Source organism: Desmodus rotundus, chromosome 6 (assembly GCF_022682495.2).
Source record: "Desmodus rotundus isolate HL8 chromosome 6, HLdesRot8A.1, whole genome shotgun sequence".
NCBI lineage: Eukaryota > Metazoa > Chordata > Mammalia > Chiroptera > Phyllostomidae > Desmodus > Desmodus rotundus.
The window spans coordinates 126,509,507-126,529,060 of record NC_071392.1 but is presented as its reverse complement, the minus strand read 5'-3'; the positions used below and the strand labels follow the sequence as shown (position 1 = coordinate 126,529,060).

At 37.0% G+C, this 19,554-nt stretch overlaps 1 protein-coding gene across 3 annotated transcripts in view; it reads left to right on the top strand.

The window, feature by feature from the left end:
• Positions 1 to 19,554, top strand: part of ESF1 (ESF1 nucleolar pre-rRNA processing protein homolog) — a 64,496-nt gene that overhangs the window by 31,820 nt on the left and 13,122 nt on the right. For all 3 annotated transcript variants that reach the window (XM_053926160.2, XM_053926161.2, XM_053926159.2), the window contains one exon: positions 16,325 to 16,446. In XM_053926160.2, coding sequence (XP_053782135.1) covers positions 16,325 to 16,446 — 122 coding nt within the window. The remainder of the gene's footprint in view (positions 1 to 16,324; positions 16,447 to 19,554) is intronic.

Sequence of the window (19,554 nt, the reverse complement as noted above, 5' to 3'; positions counted from 1 at the left end):
TCCTTGATTGCTGTTGGCATCAGTGGGAGGAATTGACTTTCAGGCCAATGGGCCTTTTTGACCAGCTGTGACAACAGCGAAAGAGCTGCTGTGTAGGAGTCAACTCTACAGAATAGGACTTGCTTTAATGAGGCTTTGGTGCTCACTGAGTCTGTGTCTTGAGTCTGTCACTGGTGGAGGTGATAGGGTTGTAATCTGGCATGGTCTTAAGCTGTCTACTGGCTGCAGTGGCTCTGGGGCTTCCTGGGAGGTGCAAAGTCAGCCACCACCTGTCCTCTGCCTAGAGCCACCTGGCACATACCACAGAGCGATCTGAAGATGGCTGCTACTGTGTTGGGCTTAGAGTTGCCCAGGAGAGGCCAAGCTGTGAACCAAAGCAGGCTGCTGCTAGTTCTGAGCCTAGGGCCACTTAGCAAGAGGTAGGGGGTACACAGAGGCCAGGTGCTATTTATTTGAAAGGTTTTTAGGAAAGTCAGAAGCATGAGGCAAGAGAGGCCAGTTGTATGACAAAGCCACTGGAAATGGTTTGGATGGACTGACAAATTGGGTGGGCTGGGATCCCAGGGAACACCAGGGCAGGGCAGTGGTAGTCAGGATGATGGAGACTCAAATATGGTACCTGGCTGTCATCTCTGTGGGTGGGGGATCTTAGAGAAGGAATAGTGATCTTTGCCAGCACTTTTTGTCTGGCAGAAAGCTGCCCCCTACCCCTCCTCTGGTAGAAAGCTATCTCCCCCACCCTCCAGCTCTTGCCCTGACACTAGACAATTTAGTTCCTCCCCCTGTATCCCTGGTTACTTTCAAGCTGTTGCTCCAGCACTGGAGCTCAAAGGGAGTGAGTCCGAGTAAGTCGTGCACTGATGGGCTCTTTTAAGAGGAACTGTTTGGGACTCCAAAAGTCCTCTTTCTCATTTGGCCACAATTTCTGCTGGTTTTTACAGCCAGAAGTTATGGGAACTTGTCTTCCTGGCACTGGAACCCTCGGCTGGGGGTTCTGGTGAAGGGCTGGGACCCCTCACTCCTCAGGTGGTACCTCCACATACAAGATATCCCTCCTAATTTTAAACCACCACACATGGGTATGGGACCAGCCAGTTCTGCATCTCTGCCCCTTCTGCCAATCTCTATGTGGCCTCTTCTTTAAATCCCTAGTTGTAGGGCTTCCATTCAAGTAGATTTGAGGTGGTTCTGAATGATAGTTTTTCTATAGTTGTATTTTTGATACGGTTTTGGCAGAAGGCTAGTATCATGTTCATCTATGATAACATCTTGACTGAAGTCTTAACATTCTATTTTTGAGTTATTCATGTCCATGGGTGATGATGTGGCCCATTAATTTACACTACTGCATAGAATTCCATTATAGCTATATCACAATGTACCTATTCCTTTGCCAGTTATTTTTTTTAATGTATTTATTGATTGTGCTATTACAGTTGTCCCATTTCCCCCTCCACTCCACTCCATCCTGCCCACCCCCTCCCTCCCACATTCCCCCCCTATAGTTCATGTCCATGGGTCATACTTATAAGTTCTTTGGCTTCTACATTTCCTACACTATTTTTACCCTCCCCCTGTCTATTTTCCACCTATCATCTATGCTACTTATTCTCTGTACCTTCCCCCCCTCTCCCCCTCCCCCTCCCCTGTTGGCAACCTTCCATGTGATCTCCATCTCCATGGTTCTGTTCCTGTTCTAGTTGTTTGCCTAGTTTGCTCTTGTTTTTGTTTTAGGTGTGGTCGTTAACAACTTTGAGTTTGCTGTCGTTTTTACTGTTCCTATTTTTGATCTTCTTTTTCTTAGGTAACTCCCTTTAACATTTCATATAGTAAGGGCTTAGTGATGATGAACTTCTTTAACTTGACCTTATCTGAGAAGCACTTTATCTTCCCTTCCATTCTAAATGATAGCTTTGCTGGATACAATAATCTTGGATGTAGGTCCTTGCATTTAATCTTGGGTAATGCAAATATGATGTGCCTTGGCGTGTTCCTCCTTGGGTCCAGCTTCTTTGGGACTCTCTGAGCTTCCTGGACTTCCTGGAAGTCTATTTCCTTTGCCAGATTAGGGACGTTCTCCTTCATTATTTGTTCAAATAAGTTTTCAATTTTTTGTTCTTTCTCTTCTCTTTCTGGCACCCCTATAATTCGGATGTTGGAACGTTTCAAGATGTCCTGGAGGTTCTTAAGCCTCTCCTCATTTTTCCGAGTTCTTGTTTCTTCATTCTTTTCTGGTTGGATGTTTCTTTCTTCCTTCTGGTCCACACCATTGATTTGAGTCCCAGTTTCCTTCGCATCACTATTGGTTCCCTGTACATTTTCCTTTGTTTCTCTTAGCATAGGCTTCATTTTTTCATCTGGTTTTCGAACAGATTCAACCAGTTCTGTGAGCATCTTGATAACCAGTGTTTTGAACTGTGCATCCGATAGGTTGGCTACCTCTTCCTCACTTAGTTGTATTTTTTCTGGAGCTTTGAAGTGTTCTTTCATTTGGGCCTTTTTTTTTTTTTTTTTTTTTTTTTTTGTCATGGTGCGCCTGTTACTTTAAGGGGCAGAGCCTTCGGTGTTCACCGGGGCGGGGTAACGCGCTGGTCGCTGTGCTGTGAGGCTGTACGTGGAGGAGGGGCGGAGAGGGAGCAATGGTGGCCGCTTCACTCTCCTCCGGATCTCAATCTTTCACTCCAATACCCACAATCAAACTGGGCTCCTCTGGTGCTGGTTCCCGAGCGGGTGGGCTATGCACACTCTAGGCCACTGTGGGTCTCTCCAACGACCTCTCCCATGAGGCTTGGAGTCTCTCCTGCTGCCGCCCCAACCCCCACGGGTGTTTTCAATCAGAGGTTTGAGGCTTTATTTCCCTGAGCTGGAGCCCTGAGTTGCGTGGTCTGCTTCGCTCCCCGCCGTTGATCCGGTTTATCTGTGCGCGAATGTGGGGCCGCGGGGTAGCTACCCACTGCTCTGCGTGCCCCGTTCTCTGCCACTCTGAGTCCGGCCCTCGGTTTATCTGTGCGCGAATGTGGGGCCACAGGGTCTGCTAGTGGTCAGACTGCCTGCCCCGTTCGTCCCACACTCTGCCATTCTCGGTCCCGCCATGGCCACGCGAGTCCTCCCTGCCCCAGCTGCCCGTCTCCACCCCTCCTACCAGTCTGGATGAATGTTTATTTTTTATTTCCTTGGTGTCGGACCCCCTTGCCGTTCAATTCTGTCAGTTCTGGTTGTGCGAGGAGGCGCAGTATGTCTACCTATGCCGCCATCTTGGTTCTCCCTTTGCCAGTTATTATAGTTTATTGTTTTTGTGAATATTCTTGGGCTTTTCACCTAGGTACATATAGAATTTTTCTTTCTTTTTCTTTCTTTTTAATTTTAATCCTTACATGAGGATGTTTATTGTTGAGAGAGAGTGACTGACATTGATGTGAGAGAGAAACATCTATTGGTTGCCTCCTTTATGTACCGGGGATTGAAGCCTTCCTCTAGGTAGGTGCTCTGACCCGGGATTAAACATGCAGTGCAGCCTTTTGATGCTCCAACCAGCTGAGCCACCTGAACAGGGCTAGAATTTCATAGATATGTGTAGAATTTCTTAGTTGTGGAGCATATGCACAATTACCTTGACTAGTTCAGTCTAATTGTTTTCCCAGGTGTTTGTAGAATTTTACTCTACCCGGTAAGGTAGGTTCCTGTAGTTCACCATTAATTGATATTGTCAGGCTTTTCAGTTTTTGTCAGTTGAGTATATAAGTAATGGTATCTCATTATAGTTTTAATTTGTATGTTTTTCTCAAATATTTGTTAGGTTCCTGCCGTGTATACTAGACTTGTGTTCTTTTCTCTGGACATATAGCACAAAACAAGATGGATGAAAGTTCTGGCTTCACACGGCCCTACATTTTAGTATTTGTGGGTTGGAGGAATGGGAAGAAAGGGAGTAGAAAACAAATAAATAGGTAAAGTAATCAGGTGTGATTAAGGACAGTGGCAACAAAAGGCTAAAAAGCCTGCAGGGGATGTGAGCAGGGAGCAATTTAAATTGGATAGTCAGGGAAGGCATGGTTGAGAAAGTGACATTTGCATGAAGGCCTAATGGAAAGAACAGCGCACACTGTATATTATCCTGGAAAAACATGTTTCAGGCCAGAGAAAGAATAAATGCAAAAGCCCTGAGAGTAAAGCATTTCTGATTTGACCAGGAGTAATGAGGAGACAGATGTGGCTGAAGCAGAATGAACCAAGAATTGGAGTGTAATAGAATTGAGGGTAATCAGGTAGCAAAATCACAAAGGGTTTGTAGACCTCTGGGTGAAATTTAGCTTTTATTCTGAATGAAATGGGAAATGGAAATGATTTGGATTGATTTACAATTTAAAAGGATTGATCAGACATTTCCCTAATTACTAGTAAGGAAGAACATTTCTTCATGTTTCTTCGCCTGTAAAATGCCTGTTGTTTTTTGACTGTATTTAAGTACCATTCTTTGTTTTATTGATTTGTAGGAGTTCTTCATTTATACTGTGCTGGTTTTTTATCAGTCACATATTTTGCAGATATCTTCTCCTAGTTTGTGATTTGTCTTTTTACTCTCTTTTTAGTGCCTTCTAAAGAGCAAAAATGGTACATACAGTCAGATTTATTAAATTTGTCCCTTTATTCTCATCTACAACTGAGTCACATAATTAGATTAGTCATGCTCCTTGGGTTAAGGCACTCTCCCATAATGGTCCAGTGTGGCCTTCATAGTGAACCTACTAGAAAAGCTAGAACTGTGCAATAACTTACATTTATCCGATTGATCTTCCCTGCTTCTCTATACCTGAGTAACTATTATCCAGATTTCAGTATTCACTTTGCTTTCCATTGTATATATTTTCATCTCATTTATAAGTATTTCTAAAAAGTTGGTTTCATAAAAAAGGAATGAAGTACTGATATATATGCTACAAAGTGGATGAACCTTGAAAATTTTACACTAAGTGAAAGAAGCCAGTCACAAAAACCGCATTTTTTTATGAAATATCCAGAACAGGGAAATCTATAGAGACAGGAAGTAGGTTGGTGGTTTTATGGAAGGACATGTGTTTTGGAGTGTCTTGTGGGAAAGAGAAATAAGTTCTTTTTCTGAGAAGAGGAAAATGTTCTAAAAATAGATTGTGGCCATGGCTACACACGTCTGAATGTACTAAAAACCATAGAATTGTATACTTTAAATGGATGAATTCCATTATATGAACTACATCTTAAAGCTTTTAACTTTGTTAACATGGCTGGGTTTATGTGTTTGTTTCAGATATTTTTAAATCTTTTGGGGCTGACTTTTTTCTCACCATTATATTGCTGAGACTTACCAGTATTTTGTGTAGCTGTAGCTCATTCATTTGACTGCTGTATAGCACAGTTTATATATTCATACTGTTGGATACACATCTGGGTTGTTCTTAAGTGTTTAGTGTGGTAAATTATGTTGTTATGAACATTTCTGTACATCTTCTAGTTTGTGTTTCAGTTTTTCCAGTTATTTATCAAGGAATGTAATTGCTGGGTCATAGGACACGTGAGTGTTCAACTTTACAAGGTGAAGTACTGATGTATTAGTTTACATTCCCATGAGCAGCACTTGATTTGTGTTTCTCTTATCACTTATAAGATAAAATATCTCTTCATATATTCATTGGCCATACACGTTTCCTCCTCAGTAAAATACTCAGAGACATCTTTTGGCTATTTTTCTGTTATATTTTTTGTTCTTTTTCTACTGATCTTTAGGACTTCTTTATTGTTCTTTGATGCTAGTCTTTGTTTTTTACAAGATAACGTCTCCTATTTGTAACTACACACACACACACTCTTGGAGGTGTTGTCTAATGAAAAAATATTCTTGATTTTTAATATCAGGTAATTTTTAAAAATAGTTACTGCTTTCTGCATTTCATCTAAGAAATTCTTTTCTATAATGAGACTGATGTTCACCTTTATTTTCTATCAACGGTAGACTGGCTTAAGGTTTTTAACATTTAAGTCCTTGATCCATTAGGAGGGTTTTGTTTTTTTTTTTTTTAATGTATTACATAAAGGATCTAATTTCATCATCTTCTACATGGAAAATCTTTTTTTATTCTGATCCATTTTTTGAATAATCTGTCCTTTCTCCCAGTAATCTGACATGCCATCTCTGTAATGTACAAAAGTGTCAAAACTGCATGTACCTGTTGCTTAGCTCTGTTAGTCTGCCTGACCCTGGACCACGCTTCTTAAAACTGGATGAAGAACACTAACGAACCCCCACATATACACACCTGTTTCCACTCTAGGCCAGCTGATGTGAGGGCTCTGTGAAGAAAACAAACACCACCATCACCACCACCAACAAAAACATTTGAATGAGCTATTTATCCCTAGAAAAGAGCCAGGATTCAGTTAGAGCAAGAAGACTAAAAAAATAAAGTTCAGAATTACATAATTGAATTTTTGCTGGTGATGCATTGTGAATTCCAGAGAATTTAGTGGTGGAGAGAATTAAAGGGAGAGGGAGATGGTGGAAGAAGAGTGGATAGACATTGAACTCCAGAGGATTAGAACATGGGAGATTAGGGGGCACTTGATGATTAGAGGCTTTTTGTGGTCACCAAAATAAATAGGGATAAAAGGCACAAAGAGATTATTCCTGGTAGGTTCCAGGCAGATTCTGGTGGTGAGGCTGTTAATGTTGAAAATTAGGGAGGGGAGGGTGTCTGCTGTTGCCATGGATATGTCATGCCAGTTCCCCTCTTAATCCCTTCTGGAGAGGGACAAATTTACTGTGTGCTCCTTCCCCTTGACTCCTGTGGACAGAGGTACATTGAGGAAACCACCTAAGTGCAGAGCATAATACATTAATCCCAGCGCCCAGGGGCCCACTGTTAGACTCTGTCAGGAAAGGGTTAGCCTTGCTCCACAATGCTGCCTTTTGTTCCTAGCTTTTGAAATGGTTTACAGATCTGGGTTTCACTATGGTGTATCTAGGTCATTTTTTGCTTGTTGCTTTTATCTTGTTTAGAATTAATTGGATACCCAGAATCCTGAGATATTAGTATCTTTCATCAGTTCTGAAAACAACTCAGCATTTTCTCTTAAAATACTACAATTTCCTCATCTTCTCTACTTTCTCCTTCTGGAAATCCTATTTGATATGTGTGGTATCTTCTCATTCTCCATGTGAACTCATGTTTTCCATACCTTTGGATTTGTGCAGCATATTGGGTAATTTCTTCAGTTCTGTCTTTCAATTCATTAATTTTTTCTTTACCTCATTATAGTCTGCTTTTAACTTGGTCATTGATTATAATTTCAGGGGGGTTTTTACTTCAGGAAGTTTTATTTTCCTCAAATCTATCTCATACTTTTGATAATCTCATTTTTAATATTCTCTGTTTTTTTTTAAATGTACTGATTTTATATGCTCTATCTGAGTAATTCCAGAATCTATAATCTTTATAGGTTTTATTTCTGTTATTTTGTTTCTGTTTACTCTGGTTCATATTGAATTTTTATTGTGATCTCATTGTTCTTGGATCTTTCTTCACCTATGGGAATTCTCTAAGGCCTGGGTCAAAAGTGCCTCTTTTAGAGAGTATTTGCTTGGTGCCTAAAGGCTTTTCCAATCCAAAACCAATTGAAACCAAATTTTTGGACTGGGGTGTTCTGGCCCACACAGATAGTGTGAATTCCAGCCACAAACTTGTGGATTTGTTGGCTTGTGGGTTATACATGCTCTAGGGAAAAATGTATTTTTACTTACTTTTTTCTGCCCATAGCCAAAGCCTAAACAGTCACATAGTCCCTCTGAGTTGTCAGAGAAGGAGCAGCACCCACTTACTGGTTTCACAGTAAGGTCTCAGCTGGGACTTTCTACAATGATGAGGCTTCAAATATTGTCCCCTGCCTCCTTGACTAGCAGCCCATTAAAACCCAAGATCCATACTCCACCATAGCATATGAGTGTATGTCCCCAAGAAAAACTCCCTGCCTCTCAGGTAGTTTAACATTTCTCTTTGAGCTTTCTTGTGACTAGACTCTGAGAAATTCCTTTTGTTTTCTTATATCTTAGCTTTTCATTTAAAAGTTTTCATGTATTTTCTACCTTGTCTGTAAACATCATGTGTAAAAAATAACAGTAGAATAAGTAGTTCTTCAATCCTCTTTGCCATAAATTAAACAGAATGGCTTCACCAGGCTTGGTCAGAATTTTCATCTGTTAGTATTAGGACAGCTTGATATTATGTGCATTGTGATCACAAACTACTTGAGAGACAAAGGAAACATAAAAATAAAGTACAGAAAATATAGGAAACAATAGCTCCCTAATAAGGCCCAAATGTCTTGTATTTAAAGTAAGCTTTTTAAGATTGTCTGGTTCCAAGAATTAAGGAGAGCTTGGTTCAGAATAAACTGAATACAGTGAATCCTCACTCATCGTCTTTGATAGGTTCTGTGACTGTATAATGAAACTAATATTTTCACAGGCTAATTGATAATATACAATAGTTATATTTCCTATGGCATCTCACTTGTAACAAAGTGACATTGAGCAAAATAGTATTTGAGAACCTGCCATATATTTGCAAATGAAAGACATCAATTTTAGGGGAGAGTAAAAGAAGATTTAGAAGAGAATTAGAGTATGATACAGTCAAATTACAGACAAACATAAAACAATTCCTACCCACTGAAATAGTGTTTAGACAATTAAAATCAAAGAGCATTAACATTTATTCATTCAGCATGTAGTATTTCCTATGGATACTTCATTGAATGCTTTATGAGAAGCAGTTTCTAATCTAGCTTGCCTATACCCTCTTAATCTTATTATTTGTATTATAGCTGTCTCCATTGTTTCCATGGAGTAGATATAACAGTGTTAAGCTCCATACAAAGGACTTATGTTGGCTTTGTCTGATTAGTAATTTTTGCTGTTTACTGTTGTTTTCAAAGCTAGTTGTTATTTTACTTTTTAATTTCATGCATTGTTGCTCCCTGTCCATGAGGTTGGGAACAAATTTGACTAATTTATTCTTTCATTTTCACTTCCATTCAATAGACATTTACTATACCAGGTACCTTTGGGAGGGGGAGGAGCTATGGCCTCTACCCTCACGGAGCTTGCAACCTAGCAAAAAAGATAGCCTTAATAATAATAATAATTCTTAAAAATCACATAAATAAATATAAATTTCCAACTGTGATAAATGGTACAGAGTAAAAGAATATAGTTTAGCTCATTCAGTATGTTTTAAGGGTACCCTGTATACATAATCACTTGATTACCATGGAGAAAAAAAACCACTGCTGGTAAAAATCCTCGTTACCAATATAAACCAAATATCTCTGTGACCTCTATTAATTATATAAGTAAATGTGTTCTTCCATCTCCCCACACCATTTGGGATGACTGGCCATTTTGAAGTACCTTCTATGCCAGTGTTCCTCAGGGCATGGTTCGTAGATTTCCTTTAAAAATCCTTATACCCAGAGTGAATTCCAAGTTGGGAGTTTGGGTGGTGGTGGTGGTTAGTTTCATTTCAAAAGCTACTTTTGAAATTGAGTGTTACATAGTCTGATTTCAACATATAACCATAAATAAAGATTGAGCTATAAGCATTCACAAATATTCTCAATGGATCCTAAGTCTTCATTTAAATAAAAAATCCCTATATCAGAAATCATAAAATATGCATTTTGGTTTTGTAAACAAAGTACCTAGTTAAGTTATTTTAAGTCCTGCCCCTTGAAGACATTTTGAGTATTTCAAATGAGTAGAATCAAGAGAAATATATGTTTTTGTTTTAATGGATTTTGAAAGAATATTTTAAACTATTTTTCTGTGTATGCAAATTATCAAAATTTGAATGGATTGTAATTAAATTATTCAATATTATTGTCACAATTGAGTCATCTCTGTTCATGGTTGGCTTTGAAAGAGTTTTTTACCCCTCATTTGTAGCATTATTGATGTTATTTTTAACTACTCTGGCAGTTCTTGAGTATAAATTAAAATTTTTTTAAACAAATTTGTGCAAAACTAAAAACAGTTATAGTTAAGTTGTTTTTCAGTCACATAGTGGCTGCTCTCAAATGAAGCTAAACTGTCTGAAGAATGTTCTTGTGCATATGCCAAGAGGCTTCTGGGATGGGCATATTTTTAAGAACTTAGAACATAAACAACTCTGATCTGTGGCAAGAGATTTAGATGACCTCATAATGACAATGAGAACAAAGCATTTTTAAGTTATCGTGGTGTGTTAATTCATTGCAATGTGTTTGTCATTCTACTATTTTGGTGTATTATGTGAAAGCCAGGCCAAAAAAAATAAAAAATAGACTGTATATAACTGAAGATACTATTTGTTGTTGTAAACAAACTAAGTGCCAGAAAAATATAAAATATTTCCTGGGAATAAATATTTCATGAATGATTTTAGAGCTATAGGTTCTTTTAAAAACCACATGAATCACTCTGGTATAAAGGCCATTTATTTAGATCTTAACGTTTTGATTCATTTTCTGTTGGAGAGAATATGTTCCAAACATGAAAGATCAAACAGTTGGCTTAAAATAAGAATCCTTCCTTCAAGACAGATCAGTTAAGTGTTTAAGTAGTTACTATGTGTCTGGCACTGTACTAAATATTGTGGAGTACAAAAGAAGGTAACTTTATTTGCCTTTGGTCTAGTTGGAAGAGAAGGCATACTCAGATGAAACTTTTAAAGTGGAAAAAATATTATATAATCAAATACCAAAAAAACCCTACATCATTTATATAGTACAAATAATGAAATAGCCTTTGTTTTTAGAAATGTCTTCTAATCATTTTCTAGAACAGTGGTTCTCAACTAGGGGTGATTTTGCCCCCCAAGGGGAGTTTTGGCAATATCTGGGGACATTTTTTATTTTTACAATGGGGGCTACTGACATCTCATGAATAGGCCAGAGATATTGCTAAAAATCCTACAATGTACAGAATTATCATTAACGACAAAGAATGTGCTTGGTCCAAAATGACATTAGTGCTGAAATGAGAAACCCTGATGTAAAACCTATAGATGTCTGTGTTGGTCAGTTTTGAAGTTGTGGGAAATAGACTCCCATCTTCCCATAGACCTCTACAGCCCCTGTAAATGTTCTTTGCCTGAGACCCGTGGTTCCTGACATAGAGATGAACATTGGGTTTCCATAAACTCTAAATGTTGTATGCAATTTTTCCATTACATTGTTTCAGGGAGAGATCAAATTCTCAAGGTATTCACATTCCCGAGAAAAGGTCAAGATCCACTTCCCTGTGGAGTAGACACACACACCAATTGAGACACATCAGACCAGTGTTCTAGTCACCCAAAAGAGACAATAACAAAGAACCTTCCTTAGTACCATGCTGAGCTAGAAGTAAATTTTAAGTTTTAAGGATCAAAGCTATAGTCATGTGCTGCATAACAACGTTTGGGTCAGAGATGGACCACAAAGACAAAAGTGGTCCTATAAAATTATACTGGAGTTGAAAATTTTGTATCACCTAGTAATGTAATCATTGTAACATTGTGATGCAGTGCATTACTCATGTTTGGGGGATTCTGGTATAAACAACCCAGTGCTGCCAGGCATATAAAAGTATATCACATACAATTATGTTCATTACCTAGTACTTTAAATGATAATCAATGACTGTGTTAATGGTGTATGTATTTCCTATTTATCATTAGAGTGTACCCTTTCTACTTATAATTTCTAAAAGTTTCTTGAAAGGCCCTCGCTGGTGTGGCTGAGTGAATTGAGTGACCAAAAGGGTCACCAGTTCGATTCCCGGTCAGGGCACAAGCCTGGGTTGTGGGCTAGGTCCCCAGTTAGGGGGCACACAGAGGCAACCACACATTGATCTTTCTTTCTTTCTCCCTCCCTTCCCTTCTCTCTAAAACTAATTTTTTAAAAAAATTTTTGAAAAGTGTTTAAGGACCACAAAGATGTAAAATCAGTGATGGTTATTGCTTGCTAGTCAGGCATTTCCCATTCCACCATGGCTATAATCCTGAAGAATAAGGACAAAGTGATGGAAGCTGTTAAAGGATCTGCTTCATTAAAGGCAGTGAAACTAAAACTCATGAAGGACCTATATCAGACATGGAGAAACTTCTAATGACCTGAATTAAAGACCAGACACATAAGTGTATCCCTCTCAGCATCATGACAGTCATGGCCAACGCAAAAAGTTTATTTGTGATGTTGAAAGACTGGACCTGATTAAGATGGTGAAGTTACTGCTGCAGGCGGTTTAAATTTTCATTACATAATGTGAAGGTGAGTGGCGAGTCTTCAGGTGCTAATATAAATTAGGCAGCTGAAGAATTTTTGGAAACTCCAGATAAGCTGATTATGGAGGAAAATTACTTACCAGAGCAAATATTCAACATGGATGAAAACCTGCCTATTCTAAAAATGGATGCCTGAAAGGACCTTCATCCATAAGGAGGCCAACTCAATGCTAGGTTTCATGGCTTTTAAGGACAGGATAACAGTAATGATTGGGGGCAATGTTGCAGGCTACAAATTAAAACTCTTTGTGATCTGGCACAGTGAGAAGCCCAGGGCCTTCAAGCACATCAATAAGCACACACTGGCAGTGTATCACAGGAGTAATAAGAAGTCATGGATGACCCAGCTTCTCTTCCAAGATGCCCTCCTGAATTGCCTTTTCAGCAAAATGGAGAGGTACTGTTTGAAGGATAACATACCTTTCAGGATTTTACTTACTGTTGATAATGCTCATGGACATCCTCCTTTTACTGGTGATTTTCATCCCAATGTCAAAATAGTGTTTCTCTTTCCAAACACCACATCTTTGATCCAACCAATGGATCAAAGAGTTACAGCAGCTTTTGAGGCCTGTAACCTGAGGAGGACCTTTGCCCAGGTTGCAACTGAGGAAGACACTAAAAAGACACTGGTGCAATTCTGAAACAATTGTGGCATCTATGACTGCATCAAGAACCTTGCTTGGGCTTTGGTTGATTTCACCAAGGAGTGTATGATTGCCGTCCTGGAAGAAGACACTCAAGAGGTTCTACATGACTTCAAAGGATTTGCCAAGAATGAGGAGGAAGTTGTAACAATGAACAAAGCTGTAGTTGAGGTATCAACAACTATAATCTAATCGGGGTGTGGGTGAGAATGACATTGAGGAGCTCCTAAAGGTGGCTCCTAAGGAATTACTGGAACCTGAAAGGGAATGCATAGCTGAAAAAGAGAAGTAAAAGAACCTTCAAGAGAATTCACAGCAAAAGGTTTAGCAGAAACGTTATAGACGTCAGCAAGCTCCTTAAAATTTTGGAAACATGAACCCTAACACTAAAAGGTTTTCATTAATAGAGGGGAATGGTCATGATGCATTATCTGCTTACAAGCAAACTGCCATGGACATATTTCTTAAAAGAGTGACACCTTCTCAAGAAGAGTTTCAAGCAAGTCGTTCAGGGGGTTTTCCAGAAAAAAACATTGTCATCTAAAAGATGACAATTCCATGCTTGTTATTTCCCCTGAAGACCTTCCAGTGGGACAAGAAGTGGAGGCAGAAGACAATGATATTGATGATCCTGACCCTGTGTAGGCCTAGGCTGATGTGTGTTTCTGTCTTAGTTTTTAACAGCAACAACAACAAAACTTAAGTTAAAAAAAATTAAAACCTTTACAATTAGAAGTTTATGGAATAAGAATATTTTAAAAAATATTTTTGAACAGCTATACAATGTGTATTTTAAGCTAAATGTTGTGACCAAAGTACAAAAATTAAAGTTGATAAAGCAAAAATGTTAAAGTAAGCTAAAATATTTTTAAATAAATTTAATGTAGCCTAAGTGCACAGTGTTTCTAAAGTCTGCAGTAGTGTATAAGCACTGATTTTCGACCTTTTTCATCTCATGGCGCATGTAAACTGATTACTGATACTCTGCAGCACACCAAAAAAATAGGTATAATTTTGATTCATTCACACTGGATGGCTATTGTTGTGTTGGCTGTTGTCATTTTTTATTTGGCAGTATAAGGGAAAAGAGGTCAGTGTTCCTTATTAAATAGGTATTGAATGTTTTAAATTTTTTTTGTGTTACACCAATTGAAAATATCTGGTGTATAGTAATGTCCTGGGCTTTCACATTCACTCTCCACTCACTCACTGACTCACCCAGAGCAACTTCACAGTCCTACATGCCCCTTTCATGGTAAATGCCTTATAGGAATATATCATTTTTTATCTTAACCATATTTTTATTGTACTTTTTCTTATATTTAGATAGGTTGAGATACACAAATACCATAATTAGAGTTGCCTACAGTATTCAGTACAGTAACATGCTGTGGTTTGTAGCCTGTAATATGCTATACAATAAGCTTAGGTGTATATGTAATAGACTATTCCATGTATGTTTGTGTAAAGCCACTCTGATGTTCACACAACAAAATCAGCTAACAATGAATTTCTCAGAAGGTATCCTTATCATTACACGATGTATAATTGTAATCAAAGAATACATTTTATTGAAAAAATATCTCTAAATATATTACTTTATTTAATATTTTGAAGTAATAAAATCTTAATGTATTTGGAAATTATAGTAAGCTACCTTAAGATTATTATTTAAACATATGTAATAAAGTAATTCTGTATATTTAGAATGTGAAACTGGATTGATTGTGCTGACCCTTGGACATATTGTACTAATTATTTTTTTGTTGTTGTTATTTGAAATCAACTTATTTTGTCAGGATTTGCTGCTTCCTCCCAAATGGAGATCCCAGTTTATATTTCATAGGTGCTGTGTATCTGTTGATTTGGTCAGAGATCTGGACTTAGTTTTATACAGTTCACATTTCTCTTGAAAACTGTTCAGTAAAGGAAATTGTGTTTTCTTATAAGCAACATTTTTAAATTGAGAGTTGTGTTTCTGATTTGACATCCAATAAATTGGAGGTGGTACCAGCAGTATGTTACAAAAACAAATCTACCTAACCTTGAGTGTACATATAATTTAATACTTTTCTAAGTCATAGAAATTTGGAGATTAAGTCTGAATTTAAAAGCCAAGGAAGGGGCCTTAGAGATCATGTCTTATACCTGTCTCATGCTGTTCTTTGGGGCTCAACAGTCAAAGCACTACTTGTAGTTGTTGTATATATTTGAACTTCTACCAAATATGTTCTTTGAGGGGGGGAAATGGTGTATGTAGGAGAAGACAATTGCATATTTTCTATCTAGACCAACCTCATTTTGCAGATGACAGACCTGAGGTCAAAAGCTTTAGATTTTACTCATGGGCTATATATTTCTTTATTCTAGGTCAAATCAGCATTTTTGATAGTAATATATAGGATAAGGAGGAGTTCAGATTTCATCTTTGTAGCTTCCTTGCAGCATGTTCTTAGGCAGGTTGCTGAACTCTCAGTCTCAGGGTAAAAGGGAATTATTATATCTTTAATTGTTTTCATTGTCTTAGATTTTAAAATATATCTGAGAAGTTGATCTGGATTGACCATGTCAGCATTAAAAATCATTCCATAATTAATGTTTTTTTAATGGGTTATGTGTCGTCTAAATATTGAAGGCCCCTCTTCCCTCAAACCAACCATCACCTCCAAAAAAATACTATAAAATAAAGCAAACGTCTTTATTATCAGGGGGACAATACAGAAGTGATACTTCCTTTACTGTGGCAGTGATGAAGGTCTTCATGGACTGATATATCAGCCTCGGAGGTTTTTCTTTTACCTTCTCACCCACTCCAGCTATTACATAACCCCTAGTAACTGTAAAATATAAGGAACAAGGCCTTTAGAATTAAAGTACAAGAGCAAATAACAGCATTGAAAGAGTTAAACCATACAAACTGGAATCTAAACTCAGTGGTCCTTTTGATCTTAAAGATGTAACCTCACAGAGTGCTTGAGGAGTGATTATGAGAATACTTTCTTCTAGAGTATTTCAACAGGAATTGCCTTACCAATTAATTTTTGTTAGTCACCTGTTCCAGAATTTTTCTTAGAATCTCAAAGCAATTAAGTATGGAGAAATAAAATTTGAGCCTAAATAAAGGATTTTTCTTCAGTGCCTTAGTCATATTTCAAGTTATTGGATTTATTTATTTTGTTTCAGTTAGGTTTATTGTTGTTTGCTATTAGGAAATAGGTTTGATATAAGTTGATTCTACATTATTCTGTGATCTTGCATTTTATCTTGTTACTCTATTAAATAAATACAAATTACCTTTTTTGATAAATTACATTTTAAACTTAACTATTTCTATGTTTTTCTTAGGTCTTAAAGAAAGTGCAGAAGAGATGGTTAAAAACAAATTGGAAGGAAAGGATAAACTGACCCCTTGGGAACAATTTTTAGAGAAGAAAAAAGAGAAAAAAAGACTAAAAAAGAAACAGAAGGTATCAAACATGACCAAATATTTATTGAACAACCATGTATGAGAATGATGCTTAGCAGCCATTATCTCATAAGGTAGCACCTCTCTGGGGTAGGGCTTATTACCATTGCAGTTTTAAGAAAAAGGAAAGGGAATATCCAATAGGTTATGTGTTTTCTGTAAGGCTGCATAATGTTGTACAAAGTCTGGTAAAAACCCAGAGCCACTTTAACCCACAGCTACTGTGCTCTAATATTTTATATTTACATGCTACCTAAATAAAATACATAGTTGATGCGGAGATGTAAAACAGTTTGCTTCTCTTCTGTTTTTGAGGAAGAGGTGCATATAGACTTCTTTACCTGAGGATATATAGATAGAAAAGTATTTAATATGAATAAAATTTTCTGTACATTTGTATTTTCAATCTGTAGTTTTCACTTTGCAATATTATATATATATCCTTTAACATCTTATTAAGTCCATTTATTAAGGATATTTTTTCTGATAATATGCTGTGAGTGAAAATCTGATTTGACTCTAATTGTAACATATTTTGCAGAATTAGAGTTTTTAGTAATGGTAGCAGAGACCACTTACGGTTTATACCACTGAAAATACACTTATCTTGTCACCAAAATGCAGCATTCTGGCAGTAAAGTCATTAAGATGTATCACTAATAACAGATTTTTACAACTTGAAGAATCTTAAATGATTACTTCTCATTCATCCCTGATGTTTTATAGTTGTAAAAAATTAAGTGATTTGCCTGAGGATACATAGCTTGTTAATGGAAAAGCTGAGACCATAATCCAGCTTGCACTCCATTGTTCTTTCTACGGTATTGTGTTGTTTCTGTAGATTGTAAGCTTGTGCTTTTGGTACAGCTGTGACAGTTAGTGCTAGTAAAGATAAGAGGGTAGCAAAATTGAATGATGCAATAGGGTGATTTTTGTACTCTAATTGTAGTTAGTGTTTCTGGAAATAGATAGTAAAATGAAGAAATGGGGTAAGACCCCTGTTCCCATTGATATGCTACCTCTCTACTTCCCTAGAACTTCCTTTAAAACTAAGTAGGTAGTAAAATATTTTTTAAATGGGATAATTTCAGAAGTTGTTAAGCTATCAGTTTATTAGAAGACTTACAAGTAGGTCTTTATGGGGTCAGTATAGTAGTCACTTGTTTCTGATACCTTTAGCAACCATTTAATTTTATTTATATAAAATAAATTATACCTTTAATTTTCATTTGTTAGGCACTTTCCCTTTATTAGACTAAGACTGGACTCATTTTATCAGTAACTTTAAAAATACATTTGTTGAGTGGCTAGTTTATTCTAGACTCCACGGATTCGGATTTCAGCAGATCCCTTCCAACTCCACAGATACTCCATATAGAGGAGAGTTTCAAGAATTTTCTTCAAATTATAAATATTTTTCCCCTTTTCCTCTCTGTGACTTCAGTTTTGATACTGAAAATGATTACTGAAGAAGTGAATGCATGTTTATACAAGATAGTTGATAATAGTTACAGTTTAGGTCTAAAAAACAGTTAAAGAAATATATGAATAGATATGAAGTTAGATACATAAGTATTTTATAATCTTTGTTAGAAATATATTACTGCTGAATCTATTACAACTTTTAGTAAAAAATTCTTAGAAGTTCTGTTCTTAAAAAGAAATAATACCGAAATGAAGCCCTAGCTGGTGTGGCTCAGTGGATTGAGTACTGACCTGCAAACCAAAGGGTCCGGTTCGATTCCCAGTCTAAGGCACATGCCTGGGTTGCAAGCCAGGTTCCCCACTAGGGAGCACGCAAGGGGCAACAACACATTTATGTGTCTTTCCCTCTTCTTTCCTTCTCTAAAAATAAAGAAATAAAATATTTAAAAAAATGAATATTCTTTAGGACTTGGTGGGTCTTCTTTAGCATGCAAGGTAATGTTTAGCGATATTCATCCTAATGTTTTTTTTACAATGATTCATGTTTTAGATTCCTTGAGGATAAGCTCAGTATGGTTAGTCTGATCTTAATTGTCATATGTTCTATTTATTTTATACCTGAATTTTTCATTAAACATGCTAACTTAGTAGACAGTCTCTTCAAATTTGATTAGGAAAAAATTAACTGATTTCCTTGTAAATAGCCCAAGAGTTTTCAGGAGTAGATTATGGATAAAACAAGATACGTTTTGAAATTTGGGGGATGAGAATGAACAGGGGGTTCATTATGCTATCCTTACTGCTTATACTATGCTTGCATTTTCATAATAAACAATCATTATTTATAATTAATCAGCAAGTAAACTATTTTAAAAATAATGTAAAGGATAATACACAATGCACTACTTCATATTATTTATAGCACTGCTATTTCTCAGTTTTCTGAGAATTAAGGCTACCTCTCTTCATTTACTACTCACCTAAAAGTATTTTCCTCCTTTGAATGTCTGTATCACTTTATTTTTTGTCTCTTCTAGCAGTTCTTATCTTGAATTATTACTGATGTACATGTCTGTGTCTTAACTTCCTTTAATAGATTGTAAATTTTTTGAAAACAGAAACCATGTATCTGATAACATACATTTCTCTCCAATGTGCTACATAGTTTCCTTTGTTTAAGTATTACATAAGTACTGGGTTAGCCAAAAAGTTTGTTTGGTTTTTTTCTGTAAGATGCCTCTAGACAGAGGTGTCAAACTCATTTTCACAGGGGGCCACATCAGCCTCGCAGTTGCCTTCAAAGGGCCGAATGTAATTTTTGGACTGTATAAATGTAACTACGGTACTACTTAACTGCTTAGCGAGAGCACAGCACTGCTGCTGGGTAGAAACAAGGTGCTGGGCCAGATTAGGCCCACGGGCCTTGTGTTTGCCACCTGTGCTCTAGTCTTTAATTTCATTTGAAATAATTTTGTTAGATTGTGACAGCTGACAGTCATATCAGCATGCATTTAAAAAAAAATCTTAGCAGAATTGATAAATTTTTGTGCAGCCATTTTCATATTAAAATATGCAACATTTTTGGCATATTATGCTTTATTATTTTGAGAAAGGCAAGTACACAACTGAAACACAGAAAAAGATTTGTGCAGCATATGGAGAAGGTGCTGTCACTGATCGAATG